The sequence below is a fragment of the Micropterus salmoides genome, unplaced genomic scaffold (genome assembly GCF_014851395.1).
Source record: "Micropterus salmoides isolate LMB-PRFRI ecotype aquatic unplaced genomic scaffold, ASM1485139v1 Ms_hic_scaffold_1511, whole genome shotgun sequence".
NCBI lineage: Eukaryota > Metazoa > Chordata > Actinopteri > Centrarchiformes > Centrarchidae > Micropterus > Micropterus salmoides.
Window position 1 is genome coordinate 14,130 of NW_024040610.1, and position 18,404 is coordinate 32,533.

Below are 18,404 nucleotides of genomic sequence, written 5' to 3' on the forward strand. Positions count from 1 at the left end.
ACTTTAGCTTAAGCAGGCTACACCATGATTCAAATGGAAATAAAGGTGGGGTCAGCCAGCTTCCCAAAATACAAACACAAGATGCAAAACTGTTGCAGCCTACTGTTTTCTGTAGAACCTGTCTGATTCACTGATGCTATAAGCTGATATTGTATGTAAGTATGGGGGTTTATTTTGCCAGATTTGCAATAACTAAATGTACTGTAATATACAAATAGTGAAACTAGATAAATATGTTGTCAATATGCATATTTATGTTAAATATGTTTAATAATGAATAAAACATAATTTTTACTGCCCTGTTTACTCTCATTTATGAATATTTGGAAGTGCCTCAAAAATCAACAGCATCATGACACTGTGAATAGTTTATTTACATAAATCAATTAATGAATGGCAAAACAGGTTGATAAACAAAATGCAGATTTTCCATCTACAAATCATAGACTGTATACAAGTATATATAAGAAAAGTATATACAGTGGGTACGGAAAGTATTCAGACCCCTTTAAATTTTTCACTCTTTGTTTCATTGCAGCCATTTTCCAAAAATCAAAAAAGTTCATTTTATTTCTCAGTAATGTACACTCAGCACCCCATCTTGACAGAAAAAAACAGAAATGTAGAAATTTTTGCAAATTTATTAAAAAAGAAAAACTGAAATATCACATGGTCATAAGTATTCAGACCCTTTGCTCAGTATTTAGTAGAAGCACCCTTTTGATCTAATACAGCCATGAGTCGTTTTGGGAAAGATGCAACAAGTTTTTCACATCTGGATTTGGGTATCCTCTGCCATTCCTCCTTGCAGATCCTCTCCAGTTCTGTCAGGTTGGATGGTAAACGTTGGTGGACAGCCATTTTCAGGTCTCTCCAGAGATGCTCAATTGGGTTTAAGTCAGGGCTCTGGCTGGGCCATTCAAGAACAGCCACGGAGTTGTTGTGAAGCCACTCCTTCGTTATTTTAGCGGTGTGCTTAGGGTCATTGTCTTGTTGGAAGGTAAACCTTCGGCCAGGTCTGAGGTCCAGAGCACTCTAGAAAAGGTTTTCGTCCAGGATATCCCTGTACTTGGCCGCATTCATCTTTCCCTCGATTGCAACCAGTCGTCCTGTCCCTGCAGCTGAAAAACACCCCCACAGCATGATGCTGCCACCACCATGCTTCACTGTTGAGACTGTATTGGACAGGTGATGAGCAGTGCCTGGTGTTCTCCACACATACCGCTTAGAATTAAGGCCAAAAAGCTCTATCTTGGTCTCATCAGACCAGAGGATCTTATTTATCACCATCTTGGAGTCCTTCAGGTGTTTTTTAGCAAACTCCATGCGGGCTTTCATGTGTCTTGCACTGAGGAGAGGCTTCCGTCGGGCCACTCTGCCATAAAGCCCCGACTGGTGGATTGCTGCAGTGATGGTTGACTTACTACAACTTTCTCCCATCTCCCGACTGCATCTCTGGAGCTCAGCCACAGTGACCTTTGGGTTCTTCTTTACCTCTCTCACCAAGGCTCTTCTCCCCCGATAGCTCAGTTTGGCCGGACAGCCAGCTCTATGAAGGGTTCTGGTCGTCCCAAACGTCTTCCATTTGAGGATTATGGAGGCCACTGTGCTCTTAGGAACCTTAAGTGCAGCAGAAATTTTTTTGTAACCTTGGCCAGATCTGTGCCTTGCCACAATTCTGTCTCTGAGCTCTTCAGGCAGTTCCTTTGACCTCATGATTCTCATTTGCTCTGACATGCACTTCTTCTTCTTCTTCTTCTTTAGGGTTTAATGGCGGTTGGCAAACCAGTTTAACGGTGCATTACCGCCACAAGCTGGACTGGAGTGTGGAACGAGAGATTAGGCAGGAAATAAATGAAATAAACAAAACCAAAAACAAAAAAAAAAAAAAAAAAAAAAAAAATAAACATAAATTAAATTCTTTTTCCTAACTCAGTTTCTTTAAGAAACTTAATTATATGACAATATATCTGGCCTGCTGTTTTCCCCAAGAGACCCGCCAATGAGATATCATGATGTTTTGCCTTCCGTAATGACTGAAAGAGGCGTTCCCTATTGATAGTGTATCTCCTACACTGAAGGAGAACATGTTCAACCGTTTCTAGTTGGTTACAATATATACATTTCCCAGTTGGGTGCTTACCTATTTTATATAATGAAAGGTTGAGACCTGTATGTCCTATTCTCAGACGAGTGATTATATTTTCTTCCCTACGTTTCCAGCCCACCATCCTTCCGGCACCAACCTGTCTCTGTACATTATATAGGTGCCTTCCAGTTTCACTGTTGTCCCAGTGCTCCTGCCAAACTGACTGTGCATAGGTCCTGATAAATGTCTTAGCTTCATCTTTAGTTAAAGGGGTTTTTAGGTCTACATGTTTGATTTTGAGTGTTCCTTTGGCCAGAATATCCACCTGCTCATTTCCCTCCACACCAACATGAGCAGGAACCCAAAGGAAGCATGTGGATAAACCTTTTAGCTCCATCCTGTACAATATAAGGAATATGTCATTGAGGATTTTGGATCTAAATGATGATTTGCCAGATTTAATACTCATTAGAGCAGACAAGCTATCAGATGCAATGACAGTATTATTTGTTTCCCTCTCTTCTATCCACTGCAGGGCCAGTACTATTGCAGTCAACTCTGTGGTATACACTGAGACATGATCTGATATTCTTTTCTTGATATATGACTCACTTGCTGGGAAAAAGACTGCTGCACCTGCACGCCCTGTATCAGGATCTTTGGAGCCATCTGTGAATATAAACATGGAGTCTGAAAAATGTAAATCAAAGTAATTCTGTACTATACTGCATGCTGGAAGTTTCTTTGACATATCCTTCAACTCCTGCTGTATGTTTAGATCTACAATTGGTGTTGGGAATAACCAGGGAGGAATGGAAGACTGTGACACTGTAGGGCTGTAGTCTAATTGTCGTAATCCTATGACTTCTGCCTTTGCATCACCAATCCACCCAAAACTTGTGAAATTTGTCTCATTGTGTTCCCAGCAATCTATTAAGAGACTCTTGGCAGGATGAGAGTCACTTTGCCCCTGGAGATTAACCCAGTATGCCAACATTAACTTTACTCGCCTGATTCTTAACGGCATTTCTCCCATTTCCACCTGCATTGCTGACACCGGAGATGTTCTGACTGATCCACTGCAAATTCTCAAGGCCTGAGCTTGTAATACATCCAACTTCTTAAGGTTTGATTCTGCTGCTGACATGTACGCTACACATCCATAGTCAAAAACGGATCTCATGAGTGCCCAGTATATATTTTGTAGAGCTGCTCTGCTTGCTCCCCACTCTTGTCCTGACAGACAACGAAGTATATTGATGACCTTTTTACACTTGTTCTTAACTTTATCTAAATGAGTATTCCAGGTGAGCTTCTCATCAAACCAAACCCCAAGAAATTTAATTGTTTTGACTTGCTTAAGTGGTTGTTCATATAACTTCATGGAAATAGGCGTGACTTTATGCCGCCTTGAGAAACAGATCACCTGTGTTTTTGCAACAGATAACTTGAATCCCCATTTATTTGCCCATTTTTCCACAGCAGCTATTGCAGCTTGCATTTTCTTACTGACGTGCAACACATTGCGGCCTCTTACCCACAGAGCCCCGTCGTCTGCGTACAAAGATTTCCCTACGCTTTGTTCAACCTGAGAGAAGATGTCATTTATCATTATGTTGAATAGCAATGGGCTGCACACACTACCTTGCGGAGTTCCATTTTCCACCTTATATACACTGGAGTATTCTGTGCCAACTCTTACTTGTATTTCCCTGTCAAATAGAAAGTTCATAACCCAATTATATGTTCTACCACCAATACCCAATGACTTCAACTTAATAAGTAACCCTTCTTTCCAGAGCATATCATATGCTTTTTCAACGTCAAAAAATACAGCTATCAGTATTTCTTTGTTGGTCTGTGCTTTCCTGATGTCTGATTCTAGGCACAGTACTGAATCCATTGTATTCCGACCTCTACGGAACCCACTCTGGTACGGGTACAGAAGAGCTTTACTCTCTAGGAAGTATGTTAAACGCTCTGTGACCATTCGTTCCATAATTTTGCACAAGTGTGAGGTTAATGCAATAGGTCTATAACTGGAAGGGTCTGACTGATCTTTTCCTGGTTTTGGAATGGGCACTATTATTGCTTGTTTCCAAGCTAAAGGAAGTTGGCCAACATCCCAAACTTTATTAAACAAACCCAACACCGTGTCTAGTGCACTATCTGTCATGTGTGCCAACATTCCATAACATACAGCGTCCTTCCCTGGAGTGGTCTGACGAGCACTCGTAATTGCTCTTCTTAGCTCAAACATATTAAACGGTAGATCTAACGGATCTCCTGACACCTCCCTTTTCTCTGTTATTTTGGGATTCTTCATTAAGATTTCCTCTCTACACTGCCTAGCCTCATCTGTGAGATTACACGAACTATGAACCCTTTCAAATGTTTGTGCAAAAAGTTCCGCCTTTTCTAAGTTATTGACAGCCATTTTGTTCCCAGTGTTCAACACTGGTATCTCATAATTTCTTCTAATCCCCCCCATTCTTCTAATCATGCCCCATACATCTGACAGCTGTACTTCCCTTCCAATAGTGCTACAGTACTGCCTCCAAAATGTTCGTTTTTGTGTTCTAATTGTCCTCCTTACTATTGCTTGGGCCCTTTTATACTGGATCAATGCATCCTGAGAATGATGTTTCTTGAGCTCTCTAAATGCTTTATTCCTGGCCTTTATGGCTTTACTACAGTTGTCATTCCACCAGGGTACACTCTTGGTCCGTTTAGTTCCTGTACTCTTAGGGATTGTTTCCTCAGCAGATTGAATAATCTCATTAACTATTGTACTATTGATTATGTTTACATCTGTCTGGTTCTCCTCTTTGAGTTTCTTGAATCTGTTTGTACTGATCTTTTGAAAAACATCCCAGTTAGCATTTCCCAATTTCCATCTGGGAGTTTTCTTTCCCTCATCATAAAAACCTTCAATGCCAACTTTAGTTACCACAGGGTAGTGATCACTTCCTATTGTGGTATGTTTGATCACACTCCATGTGCTTAAACCTGCTATTTCACTAGACACCAGTGTTAAATCAAGCGCTGCCTCTGTGTTTTGCACACTATTGTATCGTGTTCCTTCCCCATTATTAATACATACCAAACAGTGATTATCTATAAATTCTTCAACTGCTAAACCATTTAAATCGGTTTTATTGCAACCCCATAGTGAGTTATGTGAATTGAAATCCCCACACCATATCACATTATCTTGCAATAGTCCTCCTACATTCTCTAGTATATCTAGACTTATTTTCCCACAAGGATTATAGTAATTAATTATGCCAATATTACCTCTATTAGTCCATACCTTAACCGCAATTGATTCATGATCTGTGCTTATACGTATAACCTTATAACTCATTCCATTTTGTATGAATGTCACAACGCCTCCACCATTGCCAGGATTTCTGTCTCTCCTAACAGCAGTATATCCCTTTATAATAAAGTCCAACTGTGGCTTTAACCATGTCTCCTGTATACAAATTATATCAGGTTTCTCTTCCAATTTATCAATATACTTTTTGAACTCTTGGCCATTTGAAATTAAGCTTCTTGCATTCCACTGGAGTATAATTAGCACCATTAAGAGGATCCAACACATGTCTGAGATGACTGATTATCTTCATTAAGAATGTCTTTAACTGTTTCCCAGTGCAGCCCCCTCACATCAAGGTACTTCTCAGCTGATTTGACAATTATTTTGATCCTTTCATTTCGGCTTTTTGTCTGTGCTGAACAGTTGACAATATCTGCCATAAAGAATACAAAGTCATTCTTGTTCACAATCAGAGTTTCCTCCTTCACTTTATCGCACCCTACACATTTCCCTGCATCTTTATTTCTAGTGTCATTTTGCCTTGTCACCTGCGCGTCTCCTGAAACCTTCTTTGCTGCCTCTGCGTAGCTTATTCCCTGAGTAGCCTTGACTCGCTGCACCTCTGCCGCTCTCTTACTAACTTCGCATCCGCGGTAAGCTGAGCTATGTTCTCCTCCACAATTACAACACTTCAGCTTTGTCCCCTCTGCACATTTGCCATACTCGTGGTTTCCACCGCATCTACCACACGTTTGCTTTCCCTTGCACACGGAGGTGGGGGAACATACGGCCTCACATCATAACACATATATCCAATAAAGATCTTTTCCGGGAGTCTTTCCTCATCAAATGTGATCAGTACAGAGAGACTGTCACTTTTAATCCCATTTCTGCTTGCTTTAAGACGTCTGACTTCACTCACTTTGGCATTTGTTACATTTCCTTTAACATCATCTGCTGTTACATTTACTGGAATCCCTGTAATAACTCCCCTGACCAATTTTCTGTCAGTCATCAGAGAACATTGTACTTTCTTGCCATTTATTTTATTCATTCTGACTGCTTTTCCTTGTTGTACTCCATCCTTACATATAATTAGTAAGGATCCATTTCGCAATATTTTAGCACTCCTTACCTCCCCGATTTCTTTACTTATGGATTTAGTTAGCTGTATTGGATTCCAATCGCAGAATGAAGCCCCATCTTGCACAAGTTTTACTATTGCCTTGAAATCCTCTCTCCTCCTTTCAGTTACAGTTGCTCTCCCGTCACTATCACTCCCATCCGATCTTAGGCTCTTTTTACGCTTATTTTTCCTACCTGCTATATTCCACTTTTCATAACTCCCGCCACCTTCGACCATCTCTCCTAACTCACTTCCTGAACCGTCACTTCCTTCTGCCATCTCTCGTCCACCAACCACAGCTCATCAGGCGTCCCTCCGATCCTGACATGCACTGTGAGCTGTAAGGTCTTATATAGACAGGTGTGTGGCTTTCCTAATCAAGTCCAATCAGTATAATCAAACACAGCTGGACTCAAATGAAGGTGTAGAACCATCTCAAGGATGATCAGAAGAAATAGACAGCACCTGAGTTAAATATGAGTGTCACGGCAAAGGGTCTGAATACTTATGACCATGTGATATTTCAGTTTTTCTTTTTTAATAAATTTGCAAAAATTTCTACATTTCTGTTTTTTTCTGTCAAGATGGGGTGCTGAGTGTACATTACTGAGAAATAAAATGAACTTTTTGATTTTTGGAAAATGGCTGCAATGAAACAAAGAGTGAAAAATTTAAAGGGGTCTGAATACTTTCCGTACCCACTGTATATATATATTTAAATATATGTATATGTGTATATAACATAAGCTACAAATCAATCTATTTAACTATGGCCATGTATATACAATATAACAAAGTTATATGGTCAAAATTTGCCGATTGGACCTTTGATGCCAGCCAGGGAACATGCTGTAAAACAATTTCACACCTGAAATACATGTGGAGAAGAAATGGTGTGAAACATGGTGCCTGATTTATCACTCGTTAACGGCCCAGAAAGACACCACAAAGAAGTTAAAACGAGTTTAAATGATTCATACTTAATATATTTTTCGATGTAAATGCTGTGGTAAAAAATTACCACTTTAAAAGGTTCTCAATTTAACCTACAGCTCATGGGAGAACGGAAGAAGAAAAAACTACATTTCCCAGGTTGCAGTGCACATTCTAGTTGAAAGGTCGACGACGTCAAACCATGCGTCAGATTCATGCTGCCTGGAACAATAACAAACAGTTGAATTAGCTGGGACATTAACGTAGCGTTTACAACTGTTATTTATTTTGTGTTGGTATTGTAGCTCAGTGTTAGCAGAAATGTCCGGAAAGGCCAAGGATATCCTACAGATGGACCTGTATGGTTTACTCGGCATTGAAAGCACTGCTACAACGAAAGAGGTGTGTAAATGAAGTTAGCTAAGCTAACAGTTAAGCTAGTGACATAAAACGCCGTTACTGTTTAGTTAGCCGTTCTTTTTAGATTGTTGTTTTAGTGGACTGTTTATCCAACTGTTAGCTAAATGTTAAAAAGCAGTTGTGTTTCTACAAGGAGAGACTGTAAGTGTGTGAGGATATTTTTGCCTGGAAGCAGGAGGTTATGATAGCTTGCTACTATGGAGCTTGTATAAGTGTGTGTGTGTTTATATCGTGTGTCCGTGTATAACAACGTAACACACAGAGAGTAATTTTTCTGTTTAGAGACACGTCAGATAAGTAAAGCGAGGAAATAAAATTTCGGTCTAGTGAGACCACCAGGTAGCCAACGACAGACAAACCTGCTGATGGCTGAATCGCAAAAAAAGGTGTGATACACAGAAAAGGCCGCTTAGTGGCGACATCACATCAGTAAAGTCTTTGGTATCGGTATAGTGAGGGTGGATATAATGTCTGGCACTGCAACCAACTGTTGTCCTCATCAATTAATCGGTTTGGTTTATTAATTGTAAAAACAGTACACATTTCCCAAGGAGATGTCATCAAAGTGCTTGTTTTATATGACAAAAAGTCAAAACCCCAAAGATATTCATCTTGCAATGATATAAAGCATAGAAAATAAGCTAATTATCACAGTGGAGAAGCTAGTAGCATGAAATATTTTGCATTTTTCTTTAAAAACAATTAAGTGATTATTAAAAAGTTGCCAAATATTTTTTTGTCACTGGAATAATCAATTAATTAATTGAGTAATTAAAGTAGACTAAATAAGTTGTTTCAGCGCTAAGAAATTCTAAATAGTATGGATGTGAACAGAGCTGCAACGATTAGTCGATTAATCGAGTAATTGTCACCTGTTAAGTTAATCGGCAACTATTTTGTTAAATGATTAATCGTTTTGAGTCTTTTTTTAAGAGAAATGATCAACTTCTCTGATATCAGCTTCTCAAATGTAAATATGTTCTGGTTTCTTTACTCCTCTGTGACAGTAAACTGAATATCATTGGGTTCTGGGCGAAAAAAGAGACATCTGAGGACGTCGCTTTAGGAAACACTGCAATATTTTTCACCATTTTGTGGACCAAACAACTAAAAGATTAATGAAAATAAGCGATAGATTAAACAATAATGAAAATAATCGTTAGTTGCAGCCTTAGATGTGAATTTATTTATTTATGGTTTTGAGTCTGCCAACTGAATGTATATTCCTTATCTAAAATTTAACCAACATAATTGATCACTTACATTGTAAGTGAGGAGTGGCAATATGATTGCGTCTGATAACGCTTGAACAATAAATTTTTGGGGGGCAGGAGTTCCTCAAATACTAAGCACAGCTTATTTACAGAAGGTTACATCTGTTTTTGGACCTCTACATACTAGAAAGAGAATATTGCCTGAATGATATTTCGTGCCTGCATGGATTTCCAATCAACTCTGAGAAGGTTCCCTTCCTGTCCTCTTCATTTCCAGCCCAGAGCTGAATCCAGCCTTTTCCCTCCGACCACCTCTCCTCACAGTTTCCAGCATCTAGAATCCACAGGCCCAAAGGGAAATTAGAATCGCTGCCAAAACGAGGGAAGAAGTTAATTTCTTAATTGGATTTCAAAGTCCTGTCCTCCCCGGAGGATTATCCTGGAGGAAGTTAGTGGTTGTGGCTTGGGTAGAACTGAAACTCCCAAATGCAGAAGGCTGATTCTGTGAGGTCTGTTGATGGTCGAGGGAGATAGAAAGGGTTTGTGTGTGTGTGTGTGTACGTATAGTGCATTGAGTCCGGAGGGAAGAGAATCAATCAAGTGTGTGAAGACAGATGTCATCAGATGGGCTACTTATCCCAGTTGTTTGGCCCGCTGCGCCACCACTATCAGGCATGTTGTTTATCACAGGGGGGGGGGGAGCTCACCCCAGGGCCTGTTTATGTGGGCTTAGCCACAGCTTGTAAAACATTGCATTGACGTAGGGTATGCGCGTTCTGCATCTCCTCCTGGTTCTATTTAGCATCTCTTTCTGTTATCAGTGCTGTTCACCTTCTTCTGAGCTTGGCTGGCTGATAAATGATGATGGAAACTGGCATGTCCGAGTCTATGATTTAATGACAATGGATGACTGGGGTTTCCTTGTAGCGCTGAGGGAGGCTTTTGCAGGAGGCAAAAGAGTTTAAAGAGTTATACTGATGCGTAGCTTGTGTGTTTTACCTACCACAGATATTGCTTGGTGAAACAATGTCAACAGCCAAGACCACACATAATTTCTTGTGGTTTATTCAGCTACTCAAATTGTAGTGTACCTGATGTGTTGCCGTATAGGCAGTTACTACAGAGTCACTGACAGAGCAAGGAGAGGCGATTGCTTTACACTGGAGTAGCACATTATAAGCTCTCTGCTCTCAATGATGAGTTACTTCTTAGCTTCTTTCTGCTTGCTCAGGGCAGGCAGGTTATGATTGTTACTGCATCCGACGGTGCACTTTGCACATCATCAGTGATTTAACGTGTAGTCCGCAGGTGTTTTGGGCCTTTCAACATCAGACAGCTTTGCCCAAGCGATTTACATTCAATGCATTCATCTGTGTTCCAGAGTTACACAGTTTTTTATTACATCAGGCAACATGACATAAAAACCTGAGCTAGTTTTCAATTACTGTTGGCTTGGAAACAATTTGCAAAGAAGAACTTTGTAAAATGATTGCAGAATGATAATGACATCTCATCTTCATACCATTCCATTTAAATTAAATATGGGATAATATTGCATGAATGCCCAGTTCGTCAGGAGGTTTGATCAGGTTCACAAGCACATGGGAAGTCAGAGTGTTTCACTTTCTCTTCATTACATCCAGTTTTTCTTCATACTCTCAGCTCTCCTTTTTTCTGTGTTCATGTCCTCTTTGCCCCTGTCCTTGCTTATCTCCTCCCTTCTCCCTGTTGTGCCTGTTATTATTTTCCTCCAGCTGATAATGTCCTGTAAATAGCAGAGTGTTGTAATTAAGGAGGATGGGCCCATGGCAGATCAGGCAGCTAATCAGCCACACAAGCTAGGGGCCTTACCCAGGCTGTGCTGCGGCTTCACCAGAGCCAGTTTGTCAACTATAATTGGCAACAAAGACTGGTGTAATGAGGACAAGATGTGGGCATGCAGTTCCGACTGTGGCAAGCAGGGATCAGGGAGGCACAGAGGGTCTGTTTTTCGCCATGCACTAACCATTAGGCTACTGTAGCCTTGCTGCTGCATGATTGGAGAAATAGAAGACACCACATAAATATTAACATATTTGCTCATCTATAAGCACAAGGGACAGCTGTTGATTTTAGCCTCTTATGGTTTTCTGTCCATGTCTTACTCAGAATTGATCCAAGAGCCAATCCTAAAGGGTCATGGTGACCTGCACAAAGTTAATTGCTAAAGTTATTGACTGGAATAGTCCTGTTGGAAGATGCCACTCTGACCTCTTATCCACACATATGCTAACCTCTTCAAAAGTTGGCCTGCTTCGGCTTCTAGTGTGCAGGACCAAGGGGCTGCAGGGGCTTCCAGCATCAATTAAGGCTTGCGTGTTACGGCATTGATGGGAGTAATCATGTATTATTAACCAAAACCTCACTGGAGGCGCAGTAGAGACAAGATATTGTGAAGGATGCTAGAGAGAGTGAAAAGGAAAAGACAGGAGGAGGGGAGGGAGAGAAAAACCTGAAGAGAAGAATGTGTGTTAACAGCATATTTAACTGAACTCAGAATGACAAAAGATGAGGACACACAACATGGCCACTCAGCACCAGAACAGCATCAATGAAGACAGTTTGTGCTTGTCAAACACCTCAGCTGGCCAGACGTTTTTTTTCCTGACATCTGCTATGTTTACAGCCGATGTGGAGACGTGTTTATCTTGTCAGCTGGCTGCAGGTGTTGAAGAACATGAGAACTAGAGTGAGTGTAAACTGAGGACATGGCAAGAGCTCTTAAAGGACCATAGCAGTGGTTTTGTTTTAACTTCACAGGTGCGAACAGTGTTACTTTACTTTATATTAATATATTTCTTCCATTCCAGGTATCCATTGGTTGAAAGGAATTACAATACAGTAAGCATTTAGTTTAGTCAAAACTGCGTTATTGTTGTGAGGTAATGGAGTGCAGACTTTTTTCCTGTTAATCAATCTGCACTTAAACTGCATTACCACTGACAAACAGTGACAAAAATGAATGCAGACATACTGTGATGGACTACACAACTCAAGAAAGTGCTAGTGTATTATAACTGCTTTTCAATAACCAATAACTGCTCGGTGCGGTAGGGGAAAAAAAAACAACTTCAACTGTATACCTGTATACAGATGAATTTTCTTACTTGTACCTTACCAAAAGTCTATGGAGACTTAGACAAAGCTATGACAGCGAGTGGCGGGAAAAGAAAAAGAAGAATCCGACAGAGGGAGGCTAAAAGGGGGAGTGGGCTTAGGCCAACAGTAAGCGTACGTGTCTGGCGCCAGTCTAGCCCTGTCAGTCTTGATCTGTAGGAAGGCGCTGTGTGCCAAGCAGCCAGACTAAATATCTCTTAATGAAGTCTAGTCTGTCAAAGCCCTCTCAATGAACCAAGTTCTCATTTACTGTTGGAACTATAACAAGAAAAAAATGTAACATTGACCAAGATACAGTAGAAAGGACTTGTGATGTTTAGGAGCTGTCTGAGCCATGTTAGTCTCCAGAGGGCTCACTGGAGACTTGTTGCTTCCATATAATCACGTGGAGGCTTTGCTCTTGTACTTTAGACAATAGGCATCTAGCCTAATGTGTCTATGTTGACTGTCATGGGGAGTCAGTGGAGTTTCTGCTAAAAAGACACTGATGGATTACACCTTTCCGTTCAGTTCCCTCAAAGTTGAGTTTTGTTTCCCCTCCCCAGTGAAGTCGGCTCTGTGTGCTTTGGCATGCATATTAGAGATACAATTCTGCAAAACAACACAAAGGGAAACACTACATATGCCAGAGCGCAAAGCGTCCAATGCAAACGTTTCCCAGACATGAGAAAAAGAGCTCCCAAATTCTGTGGCCTGTAGCATACTGGCAGGAGATTGATTTGCGCTAAGGGGGGTTATATGAAAACATGCAGAACGTTGGCATTGCTGATTAAGACTGGTGAGAAAGTGTAGCCTATGTCTGTGCGTGTTTCTGTCTGAGCTTGGATATATAGGGGATGTTTGTGCCAATTCCTTAGCATGCAATGCAAATATGTGAGCGTGTTTGCAGAAAGTTTCAGCGCTGCACTCTATAGCCCCCTCTGGTCTCCACGGAAAGTTTTCCTGCTTCCCTTGTTTGTCCAGAGGAGCGGAGATCTAATGAAAACCACCTTGTCATTAACTGGTCCCTAGAAGGACCAATGAATGGTTAACATTCCACCCAGTGACCCAGAGTTAAAAAATCAGCTATAACTAAAACCTCATATGCCATTACAATACTCCAAAGTATTGTTTAATTTTTCCACTTTGGCTCTCCGAAACCCCCCAAAAGTTTTGGCTACCAGCCTAAGATATTAATGGCGGACTTCTCAGATTTGTTATAGACAATGGCACTCTGTTTGTGTATGTTATTGTAACATTTTAAGTCTGAATAAAGATAGACTAATACTAGGCTGAGACTCAGGCCACATTTATCTAGAAAACTGGCAGTGGGCCTGAGAATAGTTTGGAATTCTTGTGTGGGTAATTCACTGTGCAGTGTGAGTCCATTAATAACATGTCAGAAGGACACGAAGCAGGGGATCGGCTCAGGTGTTTATTTGATCCAAACAATACATTCCCAGATTTATATTTAAATTCAGACCACATTTCATCCCCGGTGCTTTCATGTCAGGACTCATACCATTGTGCCATTATTTCAATGGGACCATCATTTTTTTATTCAGACTTTGGTTTTTGTGGGCCAAGGACGACAGGATAAAGATAACTGGTACTGAGAGTAGGAATTTTAACTTTCACATAGCCAAAACCTGTGCTTAAGTGGATGATTCGCCTTCCTTGTGTCCTAATTTACATTTTCCATACTACATAACTCTAGGGTTTGTTCTGTTTTTTTTCCTAGATTAAGAAAGCTTATCGACAGAAAGCCTTGACCTGCCATCCAGACAAGAACCCAGACAACCCAAAAGCAGGTGAGCGAGCCAGTTAATGTTTGTTTGTTTCTCTTCACTTTCTCTCCATCCTGAGCCTCAGACCTCTGTCAGCCACACAGTAGAAATGGATCAAGATGTATTATTTGTATATCCAATTTCTGCATTGTTTTTGAAAGAATTAGGATTAATCATCTGACCGAGCGGCCATCAAACTTTAAATGCTAGCGCTCTCAGCAAGTAATTCCCTGCCAGACAGCCTCACCACAGCACTCTGCAGGAAGTCTAACCAGCGCCTGTTTCGCCCGCCAGCTTTCTAGCAAGACGTGACCAGCCAAGCACCACTGCCACCACCAGTGTTTCCACACTCCGTCCCTGCATGGCTTTATGAGTCCTTCCGCAGCCAGTCGCCAACCAGCATGTCAATAATTAGACCAGGAAATCTCAGTGTAGCGCTTTGTCAGGAGAGGGGAAATAAAAGGCACCTTGGACAAAAGACTGGTCATGAGGCATGTTTTGAAGTGAGGTTTATGTGGTTGCTGGATGGTTCAGACAATTCCTGATTATGTCAGGGAAAAAAGGGAAATTGGTGGGGTTGGGTGGTTGAGAGGGATAATACAAAAGCAGGGGGTCGGTTTCCCAGAAATGGAAAAGCAGCGGTTTGGAGGGCCTCAACACTTGAACCCGCACACAGACAGACTCGGTCTCTATCGCACGAGAGCAGCGAGTCTTGTTGCCCCTCAGGGGGAAGGTTGTGTGCATATAAGAGGTGACTTGGGGGTCATGATTCCACGCTGACAGAAGACACCCCCCATTATTCCACTCATTTTCCTTAAGCCCCCATGTTGTGACAATCTGAGCTGCCTAGTGGGCATGGCAGGTTTCCCCCAGTTGGATTTCATTCCAGCCCATTCTGTGCATTTAGGTAACCTGAGCGCCTCTGCTGGCAGCGTGATCTCCAGAGCCTCCCATTAGCGTTCTCTGCCAGTCCCATAGGGAGTAACAGTATCGGTCCGTTAGGCCTCCCATAAGTGAATGATTAAGCCTGGCGAGTATAGTGAAGTAGTGTGGCGGCTGTATGATGGGGAGTGGGATTGTGGTCTCCCTGTGTACATTTGTGTGTGTGTGAGATGACAACTAGGGAGGTGAAGTCTTGTGTGGTAGCAGTGATTGAGGCAGTGGCCCCTCGAGGTGCTCTAATGGACGATAGACGGAGCGGCCAATGGTTTGTGAAGGAATGCACTGCTCTGTCATCTGAGGAAACAGGTTTCGTGAGACTTACAGCACATTTTAAAGCATAAAATGTCTCAGTTTGTCTCAGCCCCATGTCCTAGCTTCAGCATGAATATATCACACTGAGCACATAATGCCTCTTTTTGCATAAGCCCCCTCTAGATGTCATGTTCTCTTCACATCAACATCACCCTCTCTCTTCTGTCTCTTGTGAATAAGGTGTCAAATTGGCAAAGTAAAAACTGGTGTTATATCATTGTGAAATCATAGCCCTGTTTTTGTTTTTAAAGATCATATTCCACATGTAAAACATTGTTTCCTGAAGCAATAATGTAATGCATTCAAGAGCAGCATTTTCAGTTTTCTTGCTGCTCTCATCCCTTTCTTCTAGTGGAGCTCTTCCACCAGTTGTCCCAGGCTCTTGAGGTGCTAACTGATGCTGCTGCCAAGGTAACTCCTCTAACACCTCCGAACTTGTCATTAAAGCGCGATAAACGCAGACAAATTCATCCTGGTGTGTAATGCTGTTTTCAGGCTGCCTATGATAAGATTTGCGCTGCCAAGAAACAAGCAGAAGAAAGAAACAGGAAACTAGATGACAAGAGGAAGAAAATTAAGCTTGGTAAGTCACTTTGTAATTCTCGAAGTATTTCAAGGTTCTTGATTCACTCGCTATTAAAAATGATTATTGTGTTGGCTTTGTGAAGGTTGTATTTAAATCAAGTCGTCCATATTCCAGAATTAACACAAGGACTGAGCTTTGCTAGAGAAGTGCTAAGGACAGCTGCATGACCTGTCCTGTATGAATTAAGAGCAGCTGTTAGACAGTAACCAGTTATTTAACACTGTTTCATTGTGGAAAAGAGATTTAATATGAGTATATGTAGGACAGATGACTCATCTGTGTGTGTGTGTGTGTGTGTGTGTGTGTTGTTATAACAGATTTGGAGTCCCGAGAGCGACAAGCAGAAGCTCACAGCCAGGAGGAGGTGCAAAACACTAGAACACTTGAGGAAGAGGTAAGAGAATTTAAAGAAACCATGTGAGAGATGATACAGCACCAAATGTTGCCTGGAGAAGATGTAGAAAATAAAATAACAAATGCAACGTACTTCAGGTGTCAGCTGTGTACTAGGAACAAGGTATTCCAGTGCATCCAGGAAACTCTGAAGCACACCCAGGTGCTTTTAGTCTGTTTTTCGTCAAATGCTCCATTCGGATTGATTTGAAATCTTCCACAGACTTGGGTCAGGAACAAAGGCTGTATCTGAGAAAGGGGCTTTTTTTTCCACTGCCATCATAATTATCAGTAAACCCATTAAGTGATATTGCATGACTTGATGCACTTTGTTCAGAAAGCCAATGATAAATAAAAATGGTGTGCATGCTTCCAACGTGAGTCATGGCATGTGCTCAGTGTGCTTAATGCATGTAAATATGTTGCCTTGCCTGGGAGTGGGAGGAGGTAACCAGTAGGTGGCACTGTTCCATTTGGTGTCTCATCCCAAGGTGTTATTGCTTTAACTGAAGAAATAAGGTGATCTGCATATTCTTCCAGAAACACAGGTTAGCAGAAACGGTGTTTTAGAATGGGAGAGCCATACAGGTGATAAATTACGTCCGTGCTTAATGAAGAGTAAAGATGCATAACCTGCTGTCACCCAAAACCAGTATGTCTGTGTACATTACTTTATTGTCAATGTCTGTTTCCACCAGATTGCCCGTTTGAGAGAGGAGGGATCCAGGCAGCTTGAGGAGGAACAGAGGCTCATCAGAGAGCAGATACAGAGAGAAAGGGAAGCGCAGCAGCAGCAAACAGAAGGCTACACTCAGAGCAGTAATGTCCACTTCAAGTTTTAACCTAGCCCAGTCTGCTCTAGTCCACGTTAACCAAACCAATTCACTGCCACCCTGTTCTGCCTGGATAAATCCAGTTTGATCCAGTGAAGTTCTTTTACAATCCTGAAAGCCTCAGCTGAGTGAACCCCCATGTTTCCCAATGACCATTCTGTCAGTCCAACCACAGCAGTCTCCACGCACCCTGTGGTTTACCAAATAACGTTCACACAAATGACAATAACTGAATGTATATTTGAATTTATGTTTTGTTTTAAAACATTTTCAAGAGGTCTGTTTTATTTTTTGTCAGTAAGACAACTTGGCAAGATTAACATAGGAATGCCAAGCACCACGCACACACATAGCTGTCCATCAGACTCTTAACCGCTTGATAATATTTTTGCATTAAAGCCTCGGTGTCTCCATTCTGGAGACATGAAAAAAATGAGGAGTCTTGTAAAATAAGACCATGGAAGTGTGTGTATTTAAGGGGAATTACTGATTCTTGGACATAGACTAGACCCGTTTTTGTGGCTTGACAATTACTCATGCATAGCCAGCACGTCTTTTGAGTCTCTTCCATTTGCAAGCAGTCATGGCCTCCCCAGCCCTCCCACTCTTGTCTGTTCCATCTCAAGAGGCGCTCAGTGGATCATCAGACTGTACATAGGCAGGCCATACATTTACTGCGTGACAGCCCGTTTAAAATTACTGTCCATCTGGATGAGTCCCTCGCCTGGTAATTCCATATATCTTGCCTCAACAAGACAATTGTTTCTTTGTCTTTTCACGAAACTGTCTCATCTCTCCCCTCATGTTTCCCCCCAGACTCAGGAGTGGAGAGATGTTCCAAGAGCAATGTGACCCCCAAATTGAAGGTAAGGCTTTGAACTCTCAACACGGCTGGGAAGAGAAGTCAGGATGAGCAGTTGCAGTTCTTAGAGAATAATGCAGAGAGATGGAAAAGAAAGGGGGGTCCTGCATTTGGAGGAGCTGCTCCATATGAGTGCAAGTGCAGCAGAACGTCTGGATTTGATAGAACCTTTGTTATATTTGTAATCCACATACGCTGTCTCACCACTGAGCACACGTGCTGTTCTAACTCTCATTCCTCCAGAGTAGGCCCGATGTCGTCAAGAGACCTGTAACTATGCCAAGAGAGGGCTTATTATATTTCCTCCTGGAGACGGCCAGGCCTGTGCAAATTAACGGACGCTAGGGATGTTAGCTAATGTGTTTAGACATTAAATCTGGTTTTAAAATTTGATAGCCATCTAATGCAGCAGTGTATTCCCTGACATTTGTGTATTCAGTTAGAAAAACA

General features: G+C 41.6%; 1 protein-coding gene across 2 annotated transcripts; it reads left to right on the forward strand.

Moving 5' to 3' along the window:
* The first annotated feature begins 7,678 nt into the window (after positions 1-7,678).
* LOC119904773 (dnaJ homolog subfamily C member 17-like) lies at positions 7,679-17,985 on the forward strand. Of its 2 annotated transcripts, none has more exons than XR_005444737.1 (7): positions 7,679-7,872; positions 13,981-14,050; positions 15,633-15,691; positions 15,776-15,863; positions 16,184-16,260; positions 16,958-17,819; positions 17,909-17,962. XR_005444737.1 is itself a non-coding variant. In XM_038721456.1 (7 exons), exons 1-7 carry the CDS (start codon positions 7,792-7,794, stop codon positions 17,968-17,970), a joined length of 558 nt encoding a protein of 185 aa, XP_038577384.1. In that variant the 5' UTR covers positions 7,679-7,791; the 3' UTR covers positions 17,971-17,985. The 2 variants fall into 2 exon arrangements, 1 of the variants encoding a protein (XP_038577384.1); XM_038721456.1 differs by having other exon boundaries at positions 16,958-17,078; positions 17,909-17,985.
* Positions 17,986-18,404: the final 419 nt, after the last annotated feature.

What these genes read in the sequence shown, in the direction of transcription:
- LOC119904773 (XM_038721456.1), top strand. Translation starts at nt 7,792, where the DNA reads ATGTCCGGAAAGGCCAAGGATATCCTACAGATGGACCTGTATGGTTTA. An exon ending in GCACTGCTACAACGAAAGAG is followed by an intron (nt 7,873 to 13,980) that starts GTGTGTAAATGA and finishes TTTTTTTCCTAG; the next exon opens with ATTAAGAAAGCTTATCGACA. An exon ending in CTAGAACACTTGAGGAAGAG is followed by an intron (nt 16,261 to 16,957) that starts GTAAGAGAATTT and finishes TGTTTCCACCAG; the next exon opens with ATTGCCCGTTTGAGAGAGGA.